The sequence below is a fragment of the Coregonus lavaretus genome (assembly GCF_964263955.1).
Source record: "Coregonus lavaretus genome assembly, chromosome: 18".
NCBI classification, from domain to species: Eukaryota; Metazoa; Chordata; class Actinopteri; order Salmoniformes; family Salmonidae; genus Coregonus; species Coregonus lavaretus.
This window is the reverse complement of record NC_140005.1, coordinates 28,423,711-28,444,076: the sequence shown is the minus strand read 5'-3', so window position 1 is coordinate 28,444,076 and position 20,366 is coordinate 28,423,711. Positions and strand designations below refer to the sequence as shown.

At 42.9% G+C, this 20,366-nt stretch overlaps 1 protein-coding gene across 1 annotated transcript in view; it reads right to left on the bottom strand.

Annotated features, from left to right (window-relative positions):
- The window catches only part of LOC311145231 (all trans-polyprenyl-diphosphate synthase PDSS2-like), a 64,629-nt gene extending 47,695 nt beyond the window's left edge, over positions 1 to 16,934 (bottom strand). Inside the window, exons 1-2 of the mRNA XM_084181463.1 lie at positions 16,290 to 16,934; positions 4,153 to 4,290 (exon numbers count right to left, since the gene is read on the bottom strand). Of these exons, the coding sequence (XP_084037589.1) occupies positions 4,153 to 4,290; positions 16,290 to 16,534 (383 nt within the window). The 5' untranslated portion in view covers positions 16,535 to 16,934. The remainder of the gene's footprint in view (positions 1 to 4,152; positions 4,291 to 16,289) is intronic.
- Between the last annotated feature and the right edge of the window lie 3,432 nt (positions 16,935 to 20,366).

Below are 20,366 nucleotides of genomic sequence, written 5' to 3'. Positions count from 1 at the left end.
CCTGGACTAAAATAATTTGTTATTTAACTAATGTTTTATTAGATTGTAACTTTCCTATAGTAGCCACCAGCTGACAGCGAACATACACTCCTCTCTGTATTTATTTGGAAAGTGAAGCTAAAACTTTTAAATTTGGCTCTCTACTCCCGCACCTTGGATTTGTAATTAAAATGTTTCAAATGAGGCGACAGTACAGAATGTGACCTTTTATTTGAGGGCATTTTCATCCAACTTTGTTTTTACCGTTTAGAAATGAAAGCACTTTGTATCTATAAATAATTTCCCCTTTGCAGATAGCCTACTGATGCATCTATCGAAATGTGATTTATGCTTGCTGTCCCATTTCTTATTGGGGTAAATAAAATATGCGGTTATTAGATTTACATGTTCAAATCGGTAGAGTAAATGACAATCATTTACAAAATGATGCAACGGATTTCGTTTGCAAGCCAGGGCCAAATTGCCTTCCACGAGCGAGCAAAGATGATAATGTAAATGTATACAATGGAAAAATGATACTTATGTTGCATCAAATACCCTATTCCTTGGAAGTTGTGTATTGATTATATATAGAATTCGATTACGTTATGTGATGAATGATGATCGCTGGCAATCAACAGCTGATGTTGCCCAGATTACCCCATATCATGGAATATGTGTGTGAACGTTTATAAAGACAGAAGGAAGACACATGGAATTATTTGATTTTGATGGATGGTTGACATAACAAAAAGGTAGGTCGATATTTTCTTATCAAAAAAGTGGGTGAACGTTTGCTTCAGTATAGATTTCTCGAGCGCATATAAGTTAAATGTGTTGTGGCGCCAACAGGATAAATAGATGGACTCGCACCTGGTAAAAGCCTTATAGCCTACTGCGCAATTTATATTCCAAAATTCAAACAACATACACCAGCGACACAATTTAGGAGATAAAGGTTGTGAGCACAGTGTTTCTGATCGTGTTGACAATTATCTTCTAACGTAACAAGTACATTTGTGTCCCTCCATTTAATATGATATGTTACGTATGCATTTGTGGATGTCCATTATCCATTTCGTATGATTGATATGTTACGTCCTCCAATTCGCATGATTTGTTACGAATTCCAATGCGTACAATACAGTATGTTCCGAATTTGTAAATGCACATTCACTATGAAAGGGACAAGTGCATAACTCACATGCACTAAGTATTTTAAACCGAGGCTACGATTAAAGAGTCTATACATTGCATTGGGCCAAAACTATCAGCGTTTTGTGTGATGATGTCATCTTTATAGTTATGCTGCCATATAGCCAGAGTTGCTGAAAAAAGAACTCTGCCTCCCAATAGCCAATGTTTGCACATTAAATCGCTATTGACTGTCTGTCTGTGTCTTGCTGGTTGATATACTTTGTACAGTCGTGGTCAAAAGTTTTGAGAATGACACAAGTATTGGTCTTCACAAAGTTTGCTGCTTCAGTGTTTTTAGATATTTGTGTCAGATGTTACAATTTTTTTTCTTTTTCTCACCTTTATTTAACCAGGTAAACCAGTTGAGAACAAGTTCTCATTTACAACTGCGACCTGGCCAAGATAAAGCAAAGCAGTGCGATAAAAACAACAACACAGAGTTACATATGGGATAAACAAAACGTACAGTCAATAACACAATAGAAAATCTATATACAGTGTGTGCAAATGTAGTAAGTTATGGAGGTAAGGCAATAAATAGGCCATAGTGCAAAATGATTACCATTTAGTATTACTATGGTATACTGAAGTATAATTACAAGCATTCCATAAGTGTCAAAGGCTTTTATTGACAATTACATTACGTTTATGCAAAGAGTCAATATTTGCAGAGTTGACCCTTCTTTTTCAAGACCTCTGCAATCCGCCCTGGCATGCTGTCAATTAACTTCTGGGCCACATCCTGACTGATGGCAGCCCATTCTTGCATAATCAATGCTTTGAGTTTGTCAGAATTTGTGGGTTTTTGTTTGTCCACCCGCCTCTTGAGGATTGACCACAAATTCTCAAATGGGATTAAGGTCTGGGGAGTTTCCTGGCCATGGACCCAAAATGTCGATGTTTTGTTCACCGAGCCACTTAGTTATCACTTTTGCCTTATGGCAAGGTGCTCCATCATGCTGGAAAAGGCATTGTTCGTCACCAAACTGTTCTTGGATGGTTGGGAGAAGTTGCTCTCGGAGGATGTGTTGGTACCATTCTTTATTCATAGCTGTGTTCTTAGGCAAAATTGTGAGTGAGCCCACTCCCTTGGCTGAGAAGCAACCCCACACATGAATGGTCTCAGGATGCTTTACTGTTGGCATGACACAGGACTGATGGTAGCGCTCACCTTGTCTTCTCCAGACAAGCTTTTTTCCAGATACCCCAAACAATCGGAAAGGGGTTTCATCAGAGAAAATGACTTTACCCCAGTCCTCAGCAGTCTAATCCCTGTACCTTTTGCAGAATATCAGTCTGTCCCTGATGTTTTTCCTGGAGAGAAGTGGCTTCCTCGCTGCCCTTCTTGACACCAAGCCATCCTCCAAAAGTCTTCGCCTCACTGTGCGTGCAGATGCACTCACACCTGCCTGCTGCCATTCCTGAGCAAGCTCTGCACTGGTGGTGCCCCGATCCCGCAGCTGAACCAACTTTAGGAGACGGTCCTGGCGCTTGCTGGACTTTCTTGGGCGCCCTGAAGCCTTCTTCACAGCAATTAAACCTCTCTCCTTGAAGTTCTTGATGATCCGATAAATGGTTGATTTAGGTGCAATCTTACTAGCAGCAATATCCTTGCCTGTGAAGCCCTTTTTGTGCAAAGCAATGATGACGGCACGTGTTTCCTTGCAGGTAACCATGGTTAACAGAGGAAGAACAATGATTTCAAGCACCACCCTCCTTTTAAAGCTTCCAGTCTGTTATTCTAACTCAATCAGCATGACAGAGTGATCTCCAGCCTTGTCCTCGTCAACACTCTCACCTGTGTTAACAGAGAGAATCACTGACATGATGGCAGCTGGTCCTTTTGTGGCAGGGCTGAAATGCAGTGGAAAATGTTTTTGGGGGATTAAGTTCATTTTCATATCAAAGAGGGACTTTGCAATTAATTGCAATTCATCTGATCACTCTTCATAACATTATGGAGTATATGCAAATTGCCATCATAAAAACTGAGGCAGCAGACTTTGTGAAAATTAATATTTGTGTCATTCTCAAAACTTTTGACCACTACTGTATATAGCTTGCCTTAATAACTGCATGTAGGCTAACTGAAATCTCTAGAATGCCTGTTGTGTCATGCTTATGTTTGATTTGATCACTGTTACAACAGATAAATAACTACGTTTGTTCGAACAAGCGGCAGAGGAGTCACGGAATGAGTGAGCACAGCTGAAAGGACTCTGAAGGGGGAAGTGCACAGCGGATCCTGCACATGCGCAGAAATCTATCTTTAGTCCAAAACTTCTGGGTTCCAGAAAATCCGGAAACGTAGCCACTCCGAATATTTTATTCATTCAATGTATTTCTAGGTTTTCTCCACCAGGAAAAGATAACAAATGGTGTACTATGCATGTATGAACCATACATTGACACGTCGAGTCCAAAACAGAAGATTAAAAAACATACAGAAGTAGTTTTCAAGATACCGTTCATTCTCTGTAATCTGAATTGTTGGTCATTTCAATAGCTGGTGCCCTAATCTTGTCCATGGTTAATAACTTGATAAGTCAGACTGTACGCATATTCATTACAGCCACCCCACAATATCCCCCCCACCCGCCCTGCTTGACAGACTCCCTCACTGATCCTTTAGTAGAGGCAGTGCTGCTTGCCAGCTAGGAGCAAGAAAAGGGCCATTCAGATACCTAGTGCATCACCTGCCAAACACAACAGCGACTTCTGGTAACCACTTGGCAAGGTTGTAGAGTGATCTTCACACAAAATTCCCTGTTCTGGGCAACATTCTGTGTATGTGCGGTGTGCGCGCATGAGTGAATGTCGTCATCGGAAAAAAGGACATCAATTGGAGCTGGTGTGTGTGCTGTCAGATCAGGAGCAATGAAAAGTATGTTCCTGTCTTTTCACCAAGTCAGTGGTAATAAAGGAAAGGAAGCTATAGAAGAATGTGAAGACAAAGCCCCAGAGAGGCGTGTTTACCTGGGGTAGATGCCGCTGACCATGTCCTGGGGGAGGAGGTCTGAGGCTGTGTGCTGGCTGGGACCGGCTGCCTTGGACATCAGTAGGACCACCAGGCCCCTCATCTGAAGGTTATTTTTACTGTCATAGACGAAGCCCCTGAGAAGAGGAACAGGCATCAATTACACATTGTTGGGTAAGGGTTTATACATGTGGGGAATATGCACTGTTTCATACACAGAAAATCCACAAAACAGGCATCCCATGTGTCACATCTTGAATTTGAATAAATTGGCCATTTCATGTAGGATATTTGTTAGTTCCCACACATTTAAAGAAATGTCCTTCAGGAGTAAAAAAACAAACATATTTTCATCATCCAAAAATCCATTCTGCCAAGCAGGGAATTGGCTTGGGATGGCAGGCTAAGTAAGCAACCTCTTAACAATGACAAAGAAAATGGCCAGTAATTGTATGGAAATGAGATGTGGTGCGACTATGCTAATGAGGTTGTATGTAGCTTTCACCACCTCTCTCCAGGGGTGCCACAAAAATCCCTTTATTCCCTCTCACTCACATCATCGCTAAGCAAACAAAATGGCTAATTGCTGCTTCATGGGGGTGACGCATAGAGAAAGGTCGACACACTCATGAAGACAACTGCTTTTCAAGATCATCATTAAATCAGCTGCATTGCCAAAGATTATTTGGGCTACATCATTGCAAATAGTGGAGGGGCTTTCTGTTCAGTCAAGAATTCTGAGTTAGATAAACATTTTCAGTAGCTGAAATGCCAGACAAACTTTTTTTAATTGCTAGGGGAAAATGTCAACCTGAGAGCACAGCTATGGGGAGGTGAGGGAATAACTTGATTTGCTATTTGTGAAAATGTATATGTCATTGAACGCACCTAGGAATTTGCTCCACTACTCCATTTTTGTTTGTGGACCCCACTCTTATGGTAAAAAATATATATATCTCACAGTAGCTTTAAATCAAATCAAATTTTATTTGTCACATACACGTGTTTAGCAGAAGTTATTGCGGGTGTAGAGAAATACCTGTGCTTCTAGCTCTGACAGTGCAGTAATATCTAACAAAAACAACTATCTCCCGAGTGGCGCAGTGGTCTAAGGTACTGCATCGCAGTGCTAGCTGTGCCACTAGAGAACCTGGTTCGAATCCAGGCTCTGTCGTAGCTGGCCGTGACCGGGAGACCCATGGGGCGGCGCACAATTGGCCCAGCGTCGTCCAGGGTAGGGGAGGGAATGGCCAGCAGGGATGTAGCTCAGTTGGTAGAGCATGGCGTTTGCAATGCCAGGGTTGTGGGTTCGATTCCCACGGGGGGCCAGTATGAAAAATAAAATAAATAAATAAATGTATGCACTCACTAACTGTAAGTCGCTCTGGATAAGAGCGTCTGCTAAATGACGTAAATGTAAATGTAAGTAATATCTAACAATTTCACAACATATACCCAAAACACACAAATCTAGTAAGGAATGGGATTTAAGAATATATACATATATGGACAAGCAATGACAGAGTGGCATGGACTAAGATACAGTAGAATATTATAGAATACAGTATATACATATGAGATGAGTAGTGCAAGATATGTAAACATTATTAAAGTGACTAGTGTTCCATTTCTTAAAGTGGCCAGTGATTTCAATAGGCAGCAGCAGCCTCTAATGTGCTAGTGATGGCTATTTAACAGTCTGATGGCCTTGAGATAGAAGCTGTTTTTCATTATCTCGGTCCCAGCTTTGATGCACCTGTACTGACCTCGCCTTCTGGATGATAGCGGGGTGAACAGGCAGTGGCTCGGGTGGTTGATGTCCTTGATGATCTTTTTGACCTTCTTGTGACATCGGGTGCTGGAGGGCGGGTAGTTTGCCCCCGGTAATGCGTTCGGCAGACCGCACCACCCTCTGGAGAGCCCTGCGGTTGCGGGCGGTGCAGTTGCCGTACCATGCGGTGATACAGCCCGACAGGATGCTCTCAATTGTGCATCTGTAAAAGTTTGTGAGGGTTTTAGGTGCCAAGCCAAATTTCTTCAGCCTCCTGAGGTTGAAGAGGCTCTGTTGCGCCTTCTTCACCACACTGCCTGCGTGGGTGGACCATTTCAGTTTGTCAGTAATGTGTACGCCAAGGAACTTGAAGCTTTCCACCTTATAAATAAATAAATTGGTCATTTAGCAGACGCTCTTATCCAGAGCGACTTACAGGAGCAATTAGGGTTAAGTGCCTTGCTCAAGGGCACATCGGCAGGTTTTTCACCTAGTCGGCTCGGGGATTAGAACCAGCGACCTTTCGGTTACTGGCACAACGCTCTTAACCACTAAGCTACCTGCCGCCCCACCTTCTCATTTTTACATTTTAGTCGTGGTCCTCTGTAGCTCAATTGGTAGAGCATGGCGCTTGTAACGCCAGGGTAGTGGGTTCGATCCCCGGGGCCACCCATACGTAAACATTTATGCACGCATGACTGTAAGTCACTTTGGATAAAAGCGTCTGCTAAATGGCATATTATTATTATTATTAGTCATTTAGCAGACGCTCTTATCCAGAGCGACTTAGAGTTAGTGAGTGTATACACTTTTTCATACTGGTCCCCCGTGGGAATCGAACCCACAACCCTGGCGTTGCAAGCGCCATGCTCTACCAACACTCCACTGTGGTCCCGTCGATGTGGACAGGGAGTACAGGAGGGGGCTGAGCATGCACCCTTGTGGGGCCCCAGTGTTGAGGATCAGCGAAGTGGAGATGTTGTTTCCTACCTTCACCACCTGGGGGCGGCCCGTCAGGAAGTCCAGGACCCAGTTGCACAGGGCGGGGTTCAGACCCAGGGCCTCGAGCTTAATGATGAGCTTGGAGGGTACTATGGTGTTGAATGCTGAGCTATAGTCAATGAACAGCATTCTTACATAGGTATTCCTCTTGTCCAGATGGGATAGGGCAGTGTGATGGCGATTGCATCGTCTGTGGATCTATTGGGGCGGTAAGCAAATTGAAGTGGGTCTTGGGTGACAGGTAAGGCAGAGGTGATATGATCCTTGACTAGTCTCTCAAAGCACTTCATGATGACAGAGGTGAGTGCTACAGGGCGATAGTCATTTAGTTCAGTTACCTTTGCTTTCTTGGGTATAGGAACAATGGTGGCCATCTTGAAGCATGTGGGAACAGCAGACTGGGAAAGGGAGAGATTGAATATGTCCGTAAACACACCAGCCAGCTGGTCTCCGCATGCTCTGAGGACGCGGCTAGGGGTGCCGTCTGGGCCGGAGAAGGAGAGGCCACAGTCCTTGGTAGTGGGCCTCGTCGGTGGCACTGTGTTAAATAAGCAAGCTTCAACAAGAGACTAATGAATCATTAAAGACCTAACCATATTGATCAGCTGTGGCACAACACACAGTTCAAGCAGAGCTGCAAGGCTAGCACTGGGCTGGCCACTCTGGAGATAAAATATCTGTGGTCCCGGGGGAGCGTTTAGACAGAGCACATCTAATCCTGTCCCCAGGGAGCCCCCTGTGCCATGAATCACACTCTAGTTAGAGCCCCGAGTAGACACTGAGCACCGCCCATTCTGCTCAAGCCCATACACCAGCCTCCACAAGACAGTCTCCCTCCCCCTGACCCAGCCCTGCACCACAGGGAGGGGAGAGAGATGGGGAGAGGGAGCGACGCAGAGGAGGGGAAGAAAGAGACAGACAGAAAATGAAGGGAGAGAGCAAAAGGCAGAGGAATAAGAGAGAGCGGTAGAAAGAGAGGCGGAGGAAGAGAGAAGGAAGGGGAGAGGGAGAGAGACGGGCAGGGAGAGGGGAATAGAGAGAAATAAAAAGGGGAGATGATAGGAGATACGGTAAGTGCAATAGATAAGCGAGGAAAGTGACAAGTCTAATTAGATCTGTTAAATCCAATGGACCCTAACGAAAACCATCACATGAAATAATGTAAGTTGTGGTCTGATACTTTCCAGTGTTCGTAGTGGTAAAAAGAACAGCATGTAGCCTAGGTGAACCACAACAAAATTCAACACATTTTTGCCAGGTTTCTAAAATACCTCCTACATCAGATTCAGAGATTCAGAGTTTTTGTACAGGGTTGCAGGTGTGATTGCAGGGTACAGTGAAAATCTTAGGCTCCGAGCTCCAACATGCAGGACTAAGTGAAAGTAAATAATGAAAATGGTAATTTAAAAAAATAAATATATAAATAGAAAATAGCACTATATACACATCATAACAACTGTAGCAGTGATGAATAAATACATGTCCATTGGGGTGGAGGCAGAGTAAAGACTGTTAAGGGGGTGTGGGGGAATGACCATAGGGGGAGCATTATGACCATTGTGGGGGTGTGGGGACCAAGCGAAGTAAAAACAAAAATTATATACATATTAACAACTGCAACAGTGATGAATGTCGTTGGGGTGGGGGCAGAGTAAAGTCGGGGGGGGGGGGGGGGGGGGTAATCAGGCCTACTACTGTTGTATCGTCAGCAAACTTGATGATGAAGTTGGAACTGTGTGAGGCCACGCAGTCGAGGGTATACAGGGAATACAGGAGAGGACTGAGGACGTACCCTTGTGGGGCCCCTGTGTTGAGAATCAGTGACTAGGAGGTCATGTTACCTACGTTCACCACCTGGGGGCGGCCCTTCAGGAAGTTCAGGACCCAGTTGCTTAGAGAGGAGTTCAGACCCAGGGCCGTGAGCTTTGTAAAGAGCTTATAGGGCACAATGGTATTGAAGGCCGAGCTATAGTCGATGAACAGCATCCTCACATATGCATTCCTTTTGTCCAGGTGGGTAAGGGCAGTGTGCAGTGCAATGGCGATTGCGTCGTCCATGGATCTGTCAAGGCGGTAGGCGAATTGGAGGGGGTCGAGTGCGTTGGGGAGGGAGGAGGTGATATGGTCTTTGACTAGCCTCTCGAAACATTTTATGTAACCAAAATATATTTATTCAAAGGTAAAAACAGACATTACGAAGGGTGAAATTACACTGGAATTCCTATAGCTTTCAATTAGCAACCACACCAAAAATGTTGTCTGCCAATGGCGAGACTGGCCAAGTCTGCAGCCTGAAGATGACAAATGATTAATATGCATGCCAGTCTCTACACCATGGCACATCAATCAATCTTAATCACCCTCCTGCAAAGGGGTGGGGCTGGGATGAGTGCTGGGAGAGAGGGAAAGAGGGAGAGAGAAAGAGAGATGGGTCAATGTCATTTTAATGGGTAGGACTACATGTTAGCCACCATTTATTACAGTGCTCTCTGAATCTTATCTACCGGTCGTCTACCTAGACCTGCACAATTATTCAAATGTATCACATGTAGGCCTAGTTAGCCTATTTTTGGGGCAAAGCACCAATAACCATTTCTAAGTGAGTACACAATTACTCAAGCCTTAATTACTTAAAAGTAACATTTGGATAAACTCAGTGTACAAAATAGGATTCGACATCTACCTCTAAATATTTCCTGAAACCCTAAAATGTGACAAAAAAAATAAAAAGCGGGACAAAAAAACTGTCGAAAACAATGGAAGCCAATTGAAGAGAAAAGTCAAACTGTGTCAAGGTCTTTCCCTGCTACAAAGTGAAAGTTCCTCTGTCCTGCATGGCCACACTCTGTAACTCCAGACTTTGGGCAAAGTTAGCTGAGCTGCATTTTTTTGAATGAAAGGAAAGGGAAAACCGAAACACAACTCCACAAGGGTCTGCCTGTCTGCTATTGAGGATATTTTTATCTGTGCCGCGTCTTGTGCGGAGACACAGTAGGAAATACGAACCAGCCAACCCAAGCTGACAGTGAGGAGTCAGACTGTCAGAGGTCCACTTCGCCCCTGTGCTACAACACCGAAATGGATTGTCATATCAGATTTAGGTGTATAGGTTATTACACCCTTGAGCTACGGTTTCTAACACACACGTCTGCAATGGCGGGATTGGATTCCAGCACTATCATTCCATGTCCCTTTCCTTCTTTCTTACAGTGAGGAGCCATTCATCCCCAATGAAGAGAGATGGCACTGGAGGCTAATTAACTACAGTGCATTCGGAAAGTATTCAGACCCCTTGACATTTTCCACATTTTGTTACGTTACAGCCTTATTCTAAAATAGATGTATATATATATACACACATACATACACACACATATACATTTACATATATATGTTAAATCAATTTTAGAATAAGGCTGTAACGTAACAAAATGTGGAAAATGTCAAGGGGTCTGAATACCTTCCGAATGCACTGTGTGTGTGTGTGTGTGTGTGTGTGTGTGTGTGTGTATGTATGTATATATATAAATAATAAATCTACACACAATACCCCATAATGACAAAGCGAAAACAGGTTTTTAGAAATGTTTGCAAATGTATTAAATTAAAAACAAATACCTTATTTACATAAGTATTCAGACCCTTTGCTATGAGACTCAAAATTGAGCTCAGGTGCATCCTGTTTCCATTGATCATCCTTCAGATGTTTCTACAACTTGATTGGAGTGTACCTGTGGTAAATTACATTGATTAGACATGATTTAGAAAGGCACACACCTGTCTATATAAGGTCCCACAGTTGACAGTGCATGTCAAGCCATGAGGTTGAGGGAATTGTGCATAGAGCTCTGAGACAGGATTGTGTCGAGGCACAGATCTGGGGAAGGGTACCAAAAAATGTCTGCAGCATTAAAAGGTCCCCAAGAACACAGTGGCCTCCATCATTCTTAAATGGAAGAAGTTTGGAACCACCAAGACTCTTCCTAGAGCTGGCCTCCCGGCCAAACTGAGCAATCGGGGGAGAAGGGCCTTCCTTGGTCAGGGAGGTCACCAAAAATCCGATGGTCACTCTGACAGAGCTCCAGAGTTCCTCTGTGGAGATGGGAGAACCTTCCACAAGGACAACCATCTCTGCAGCATTCCACCAATCAGGCCTTTATGGTAGAGTGGCCAGACGGAAGCCACTCCTCTGTAAAAGGCACATGACAGCCCGCTCTGAGTTTGCCAAAATGCACCTAAAGACTCTCAGACCATGAGAAACAAGATTGTCTGGTCTGATGAAACCAAGATTCAACTCTTTGGCCTGAATGCCAAGGCGGTGACCCGATCCTGCAGGTTCATGCTCTACAACATTCGGAGAGTACGACCCTGCCTTACACAGGAAGCGGCACAGGTCCTAATCCAGGCACTTGTCATCTCCCGTCTGGATTACTGCAACTCGCTGTTGGCTGGGCTCCCTGCCTGTGCCATTAAACCCCTACAACTCATCCAGAATGCCGCAGCCCGTCTGGTGTTCAACCTTCCCAAGTTCTCTCACGTCACCCCCCTCCTCCGCACACTCCACTGGCTTCCAGTTGAAGCTCGCATCCGTTACAAGACCATGGTGCTTGCCTATGGAGCAGTGAGGGGAACGGCACCTCCGTACCTTCAGGCTCTGATCAGTCCCTACACCCAGGCGAGGGCATTGCGTTCATCCACCTCTGGCCTGCTGGCTCCCCTTCCTCTGCGGAAGCATAGTTCCCGCTCAGCCCAGTCAAAGCTGTTCGCTGCTCTGGCACCCCAATGGTGGAACAAGCTCCCTCACGACGCCAGGACAGCGGAGTCACTCACCACCTTCCGGAGACATTTGAAACCCCACCTCTTTAAGGAACACCTGGGATAGGATAAAGTAATCCTTCTACCCCCCCCCCCCCATAACCCTAATTGCTCCTGTAAGTCGCTCTGGATAAGAGCGTCTGCTAAATGACTAAAATGTAAATGTAAATGTACTTATGTAAATAAGGTATCTGTTTTTTTTATTTTTAATACATTTGCAAACATTTCTAAAAACCTGTTTTTGCTTTGTCATTATGGGGTATTGTGTGTAGATTGATGATGGAAAAAAACAATTTAATCAATTTTAGAATAAGGCTGTAACATAACACAATGTGGAAAAAGTCAAGGGGTCTGAATACTTTCCGAATGCACTGTATCTAGCTGATAGTTTAGAGAGGTAAAAAATAAGATATTCCCCTGCAATACCTTTGTTGAGGTGGTGGAAGGGTAAATGCTTAAGGGGTAATTTGGTCAAATTCAGCTATGAGGCTTTGTAATGAATCAGTTTGAACTAAGGTCAAATGTTTAGATGAGTTAATGTCACGCTGTCAATGTCACACTCATTTGGGGTTGATCATTTAACAGAATCTACACAGCACAAATTCCATAGGACTTTTCATTGAAATTAGACACATTTTGAGACATGGAATAATAAAACAAAACAAAGTTTATTTTGTTTCACCTTTTAGTAGACTACAATTAACTGAAGGAAAATCACTTAAATTGGCTTTCTTTTAGTTGTTATTCCATCAATCACAATGTATCATTGATTCTTTTTTATTTTAATCCTCCATTTGATTTATTGTAGGCTGTTTTCAGAAGCAAGTTTGCCAATCTGTTTTGTTATCTTTACATTTAATTTCAGGCTTTTTTTTTTGCTTTGTTACATTTACTGGATGACACTATTTGTCAGAGGAAGCCATTCTAGTCTACACATAACTTTGCACACAACACCAGCAGGCTCTGTAAGAGGAGAGGAGACAATTAAATTGCCAGTACAAGCCACAAGAGGGTAGCCACTCTACCCAGCTCAGTCCTCTACAGCTCAGAGAAACAAGACACACCAGCATCTTACTCTGGGAACAGTAAAAGCAACCATGAAATAAAACAAGAAATTCAAACTTTTCTGAGACATAAGGATGGTTAACCATCTAGTCAATCACACTTGCTCTCAATACCAGCATTTTGACACACTTAGCCTACAGCGTAGACCCCTCAAACTTAACTCTGGACCTCGAAGCCAGTTCCACTGCATTTTTGTTATTGTTCCCCTCTAATCAGGGACTGATTTAGACCTGGGACACAAGGTGGGTGCAATTAATTATCAGGTAGAACAGAAAAGCAGCAGGCTCCGGACCTTGTAGGGTAAGAGTTGAATACCCCTGGCGTAGACTGTACTGAGGCACCAGAAACCCTGGGTTTTCTAATGAAATCATAATTAAATAAATTAAAGGGATTGTCCACTCAAAATACAACCTAACATGACAGAGTAGGTGCACCAAATATAGGAACATGGATTGGTCCTCTACAAGCCGGAATGTTGAAGAACATTATATTTGAATTTACACTGCCGATTGTCCATAGTGTTGGTACTTCAGCTGCTCAAAATTATCCACAGGAAAGGATTTTTACCCGACTTTTTAAAGCACTGGTACTGAAGTTGAAATTTCTATCACCTGGCACATGTGCAAAACCATACCTGTAAGACTTCGGTTAGTATGCATGGTCGCATGCGTATACTTCCGTCTTGTGCACGTGCCTTCGGTCATGAGCAAAAACACATCTTGATTGCCACACACATACAGTTAAAGTCGGAAATTTACATACACGTTTTTCAACCACTCCACAAATTAACAAACTATCGTTTTGGCAAGTCGGTTAGGACATCTTTGTGCATGACACAAGTAATCTTTCCAACAATTGTTTACAGACAGATTATTTCACTTATAATTCACTGTATCACAATTCTAGTTTACATACATTAAGTTGACTGTGCCTTTAAACAGTTTGGAAAATTCCAGAAAATGATGTCATGTCTTTAGAAGCTTCTGATAGGGTAATTGACATAATTTGAGTCATTTGGGCTCCCGAGTGGCGCAGCGGTCTAAGGCACTGCATCTCAGTGCTTGAGGCGTCACTACAGACCCCCTGGTTCGATTCCAGGCTGTATCACAACCGGCCGTGATTGGGAGTCCCATAGGGCGGCGCACAATTGGCCCATCGTCGTCCGGGTTTGGCCGGTGTAGGCCGTCATTGTAAATAAGAATTTGTTCTTAACCGACTTGCCTAGTTAAATAAAGGTAAAATTAATTAATTTGAGGTGTACCTGTGGATGTATTTCAAGGCCTACCTTCAAACTCAGTGCCTCTTTGCTTGACATCATGGGAAAATCAAAAGAAATAAGCCAAGACCTCAGAAAAATTTTTGTAGACCTCCACAAGTCTGGTTCATCCTTGGGAGCAATTTCCAAATGCCTGAAGGTACCACGTTCATCTGTACAAACAATAGTACGCAAGTTAAACACCATGGGACCACGCAGCTGTCATACCGCTCAGGAAGGAGACGCGTTCTGTCTCCTAGAGATGAACGTACTTTGGTGCGAAAAGTGCAAATCAATCCCAGAACAACAGCAAAGGACCTTGTGAAGATGCTGGAGGAAACAGGTACAAAAGTATCTATATCCACAGTAAAACGAGACCTACATTGACATAACCTGAAAGGCCGCTCAGCAAGGAAGAAGCCACTGCTCCAAAACCGCCATAAAAAAGCCAGACTACGGTTTGCAACTGCACATGGGGACAAAGATCATACTTTTTGGAGAAATGTCCTCTGGTCTGATTAAACAAAAATAGAACTGTTTGGCCATAATGACCATCGTTATGTTTGGAGGAAAAAGGGGGTTGCTTGAAAGCCTAAGAACACCATCCCAACCATGAAGCACGGGGGTGGCAGCATCATGCTGTGGGGGTGCTTTGCTGCAGGAGGGACTGGTGCACTTCACAAAATAGATGGCATCATGAGGAAGGAAAATTATGTGGATATATTGAAGCAACATCTCAAGACATCAGTCAGGAAGTTAAAGGTTGGTCGCAAATGGGTCTTCCAAATGGACAATGTTGTGGCAAAATGGCTTAAGGACAACAAAGTCAAGGTATTGGAGTGGCCATCACAAAGCCCTGACCTCAATCCTATAGAAAATGTGTTGGCAGAACTGAAATAGCGTGTGCGAGCAAGGAGGCCTACAAACCTGACTCAGTTACACCAGCTCTGTCAGGAGGAATGGGCCAAAATTCACCCAACTTATTGTTGGAAGCTTGTGGAAGGCTACCCGAAACGTTTGACCCAAGTTAAACAATTTAAAGGCAATGCTACCAAATACTAATTGAGTGTATGTAAACTTCTGACCCACTGGGAATGTGATGAAAGAAATAAAAGCTGAAATAAATCACTCTACTATTATTCTGACATTTCATATTCTTAAAATAAAGTGGTGATCCTAACTGACCTAAGACAGGGAATTTTTACTAGGATTAAATGTCAGGAATTGTGAAAAACTTACTTTAAATGTATTTGGCTAAGGTGTATGTAAACTTCCGACTTCAACTGTAGACCCAATTAATTTTTTTATTTTTTCTCCCCAATTTCGTGATATCCAATTGGTAGTTACAGTATTGTCCCATCGCTGCAACTCCGCTACGGACTCAGGAGAGGCAAAGGTCGAGAGCCACGTGTCCTCCGAAAACACTGCTTCTTGACACACTGCTCGCTTAACCCGGAAGCCAGCCACACCAATGTGTCGGAGGAAACGCTGTCCAGCTGGTGACCGAAGTCAGCTTGCAGGCGCCCAGCCCACCAAAATGAGTCGCTAGAGCGCGATGAGACAAGGAACTCCTGGCCGGCCAAACCCTCCCCTAACCCGGACGACGCTGGGCCAATTGTGCGCCGCCTTATGGGTCTCCCGGTCATGGCCGGCTATGACACAGCCTGGGATCGAACCCGGGTCTGTAGGCACTGTACAATGAAGTGGCTTAGACCGCTGCGCCACTCGGGAGGCCCATATACCCACTTTTTGAAGTAGGTTTAATAATACTTTCCTGTGGATATTTTGTCTCAAATTACGACCAGCTGATGGACCACGAACACCACAGACAAATCGGCAGAGTAAGTTTAAATATAATTGTATTCAACATTTGTGACAGACAAGGGATGTTTAGCATTTTTCTATGTAAATGTGCATTTTGTGACTAACTGCAGCATTGCCTGGTCCCAGATCTGTTTGTGTATCATGTCAACTCCCATGACAAGGAGTGCCATGATGGCACAAACAGACTGGTACCCAGGCTAACTGCAGCATGGCTTGGGTCACTAAAAGTGAGCTGAAGTGGCCCGATGGCATATGGTGACAGGTCCATAGAATATAGTCTTCTAAAACCACAGCCAATTTAGAATTGCATTGTGTATGATGAATTGTGTATGGGAAGATTTTGCATTTGCATTACTAAAATGATGTAATATGTACAATACTATATGATTGTGTGTAAACCATACCTTGCAGTGTTGAGTAACGGGTGTTTTGTTCCAACCAGTTTCCTCACGTGCATTGCTACATTGCTGAGTTCATCACTCAGCAAGCAGCGTAGGCTCATAAAGGAAGTCGGATAACCCACGATTTTCTCTGCATCCGAGACCACTTTATTCCAATTAGAAGGCGTTGTGTTGGAGAAAATACTTATGTTCCTCTGTCCACGGTTCAGCAAAACGATGCACGAGAGTCGAGACCAAATTACTGTCATCTTTACAGCTGAAGGTCATTTACTAATTAAAATTTAAACAAATATAAAGCAAATCCTTGACAGGTTTCTATACAAGCTTAACACAAGCGAGTATAGCTAGCTAGCTAAGTCGATTAAATAAATAAACTAAACAGTATTAGATATGTAGCTACAGTAGCTAGCTATCCATCCATATTTACATGTATCATGCTAGCAGAACCTAATGTTATTATGATGGATATCATCCTCGCTGTCGACAATGTCACATTAACTGAAATAAGTGTTATCACCCAACTTAATTTGATACTTATTCCCTTTGAGATATCCTATAAAATGTCCTGTAAATATTCCGTAACACACTACCTAACATGTTAAGCATTGACACAGGAGTCCGCCATCTTAACGAAACGCAATACGATATGTCGCAAAAACGTTACAACAGTTCTTGATGTGCCCTGGGCTGCGTTCAGTACAAAGAAACGGTTTCCACTATATAGCAGAGCCACTACTGGCTATATCGTAAAAATGTATGAAAACAAACATTTGCTTTTTGGTCTTCATTTAAGGTTAGGGTAGGCATAAGGTTAGCAGTGTGGTTAATGTTAGGGTTAGGTTTAAAAACAGATTTTAAGAAGATACATTGTAGTCCCGTGTAGCTCAGTTGGTAGAGCATGGCGTTTGCAACGCCAGGGTTGTGGGTTCATTTCCCATGTATGAAAAAAGAAAACATTTATGCACTCACTCACTGTAAGGATAAGAGCGTCTGCTAAATGACTAAAATGTAATGAATTGGTGGGGTTTATTACTTTCTGGCTTATTAAGTTTGTGGCTTATATTAAACGGTGTGCAACGTTCAGTTAAACGGAAACTGTGCGGTTCTGAACAACCAGTTGGGGAGAGGTTGGCAAAATGCACTGCTTGCTTCAAGCCACATCCACCAAACGGCGTAAACGTACCTCAAAGTCTGTTCGAGAACGTTGACGAATGTTTTGGGGGGAAACGTGTCATTCAGTACAAACCGTCACGCAAATTAGCAAAGAAAGATTAGGGTTGCCTGTAGAAAAATCGACAAAACATACAACATTGTTTCATTTAACAAACTGAGAAGGATCCAACATTCGGAGTGAAATAATTACACAAATTGACAAAAACAAACATGCATTTTATAATTTTCTTACGATTTTGGATATCCTTCAGAAGAAGTGTCTTTAATATCATATTATCGAAAATAAATGTAGGCTAACAAAGAGGACATGCCACCATGTAGGCTAGAATTTGAAATTGGAATCATAGTTGTTACATTTGTGTTTGTATCTGGTGCGCTCCGGCTGTTACATTTGTATCAGCCGCGAGCAAAGTCGATACATTGTAGCCTATCATTTCACCTCACCTGAGGGAATTCAGAAACTCTTGGAGGACAGTGGAAGTTGATAGCAGTGCTTAGCCCTATTTGGGTCGTTGCACCAATTGGTGCCTTTTCAACAACAAAAACACTGATTTCACCTAATTGTAACGTTATGTCATTCAGAGCACATGTTCAACTTAATAAAAAACACGTTTTCACATCTCAAGAGGTAAAAAAAAAATACTATATTAAGTGCCAAATAAAGTAATAAGGTTGACGATTTAATCTCAAATCAGCCATAAATCCTCTTGTGACAGGGGGAATGGAAGCTTGTTGTGTGCAACAGGGAGGGGCAATTGAAAGCAACAAAAAAAGGAAATTGTCAAAACATTTCAAGTTAGGCCTATGCTCAACCAGCTCAGTTGAATACTAGAAAATGGCCAAAAAGAGTAGAACCAGCTAACCTGTTTTTACACTATGATTTGACTATTAGATGTTCAATGTTTATTTTGAAAGAAAATATTTTAAAAGGAATAGTTTCCAAATATTAAAACAAGATTTTGTTCATGTAGCAGGGTTGACCTTAAAATGAGGGACAGACATAAAGGAATCACTCATCACATGAAATAAAGAATCATCTTCAGAAATGGCTTCATCAAAAAAGCAACAAAAAAATAACTAGGGCTTTACAATGATGGTGAAAACTTTGAGAAATAATGTGGTTAATGAGTAAAAATCTTCCTAGAAGTCACAGAGGGTGCACGGAGGGACATACAGTGCCTTCAGAAAGTATTCACACCTCTTTACTTTTTCCCACATTTTGTTGTGCTACAGCCTGAATTTAAAATTGATTAAATTGAGAATAGGCCTAGGCCTAATCTATTTTTCTGGTGCTCCTAAATACTGTTTGGTGCTCCTAACTTTCTCAAGTTGGGAGCACCAGTGTGCTACCAATGAAAAAGTTAGCCTAATTAAAGGTAGACTCAGCGAAATGACGTTGCCACGAGCAGCACTGCAGATATTGAGATGAGCGAGATGCAAGACTCTCACACAGTCACACACAGTATCTGCGCATGTGCATGGGTTCGCTTCATGCTGTTTGCAGCATGGTAGCCAGGGCACCAAATCAGCGGAGAAGTTGAGCTTCGCGCTTCAATGCTGTTAGTTGTTGCAGAAATTGACCCACTATGCTGTTTACTTTCTACATCTACGTCATATCGCTGAGTCCACATTTAAGAACCCTATAAGCGTGGGCTCTTCACGATGGGGCACATTTGTAAATTCACTCTTATTCAGAGAACTTTGGCTGCATTTACACAGGCAGCCCAATTCTGATCTATTGCCCAATTGAGCTGATCTGATAGGTCAAAAGACAAAATTGTTGAAAAAAAGAGCAGAATTGGGCTGCCTGTGTAAATGCAGCCAGTGAGCATGGAATCTAGGAAACAATATACATCTGTTAAATATGACTGATAGCTATAATTTCATTAAATGTGTTTACTTTCATTAAACATGTTGAATACACTTTATATCAAGTTGCTCGTATAGGCCTACCTGTGTAATAACACAACTACCAATTGCAGATTGGAAGGAGCTGTGCTACATTACGTTTTGTGTTGACTATTCTACAGGAAAAACATAATTATTATGTTTCAATTCATGTAACATGTTACAATGGAACAATATTGAACTGCAGGCTGTGTGTGTGTGTGTGTGTGTATGTGTGTGTCTGTCTGTCTTTCTATGTGTGCATGTGTGCATGCGACAATGCACTCATTGAGTTACACTATCTGCTTAGGAACAGAGACTAGACAGGGAGATTATTTCAAGGACATTTTCTTTTAGAACAAGGAGCTCCCCTTTTGGGGATTAATGATGATGCCTCTCCTTTCCTTCATCTGCATTGAGGATAGTAAAAGCAATTATAGCCTACCAGGAGGAAAGTAAGCCACCTTACAGTAGATACAACCTGTGGAATGTCATGGAGCTAATATGTTAAGTAGGCCGGCATCTGCCTCATCTCACCATAGAAAGATCATGGTGAGCATGCAAGTGTGTTAGGGCTTTGCCTTTGTTGCAACTGAGTTCTACCTAAACTCCATGGTTCTATCACACCAAAGAGGTCAAGAACTTGACTGGGCCCACCTGTCAGAGGCTTGCACAATTTCTATTGTAAATCTGTAATGGCTACAGATAAGCAACATCTGTCCAGCAGTGGCAGACAGGATAGGGCACAAATACCTTCATGAAGTGGGAGAGCCCACCAGACTAGGTTGTAAGATTGCATGTGTGAGGTGAGGAGGGCCCAAAATGAAAACGTTACGGAAAATCGAGAGGAAATAGCCCACCTCTGATCAGCAGCGTCATATTATGTTACAGTGGACGCTCCTCCCCCTGTCTAGATTTTTTTTCACTCAACCTCTCATTTGACTCAGAGGCAGCTCACACACACGAACTTGCGCACAGACCGTGGAAAAATAGGGGCAGAAGATGGCTGACTTAACAGGG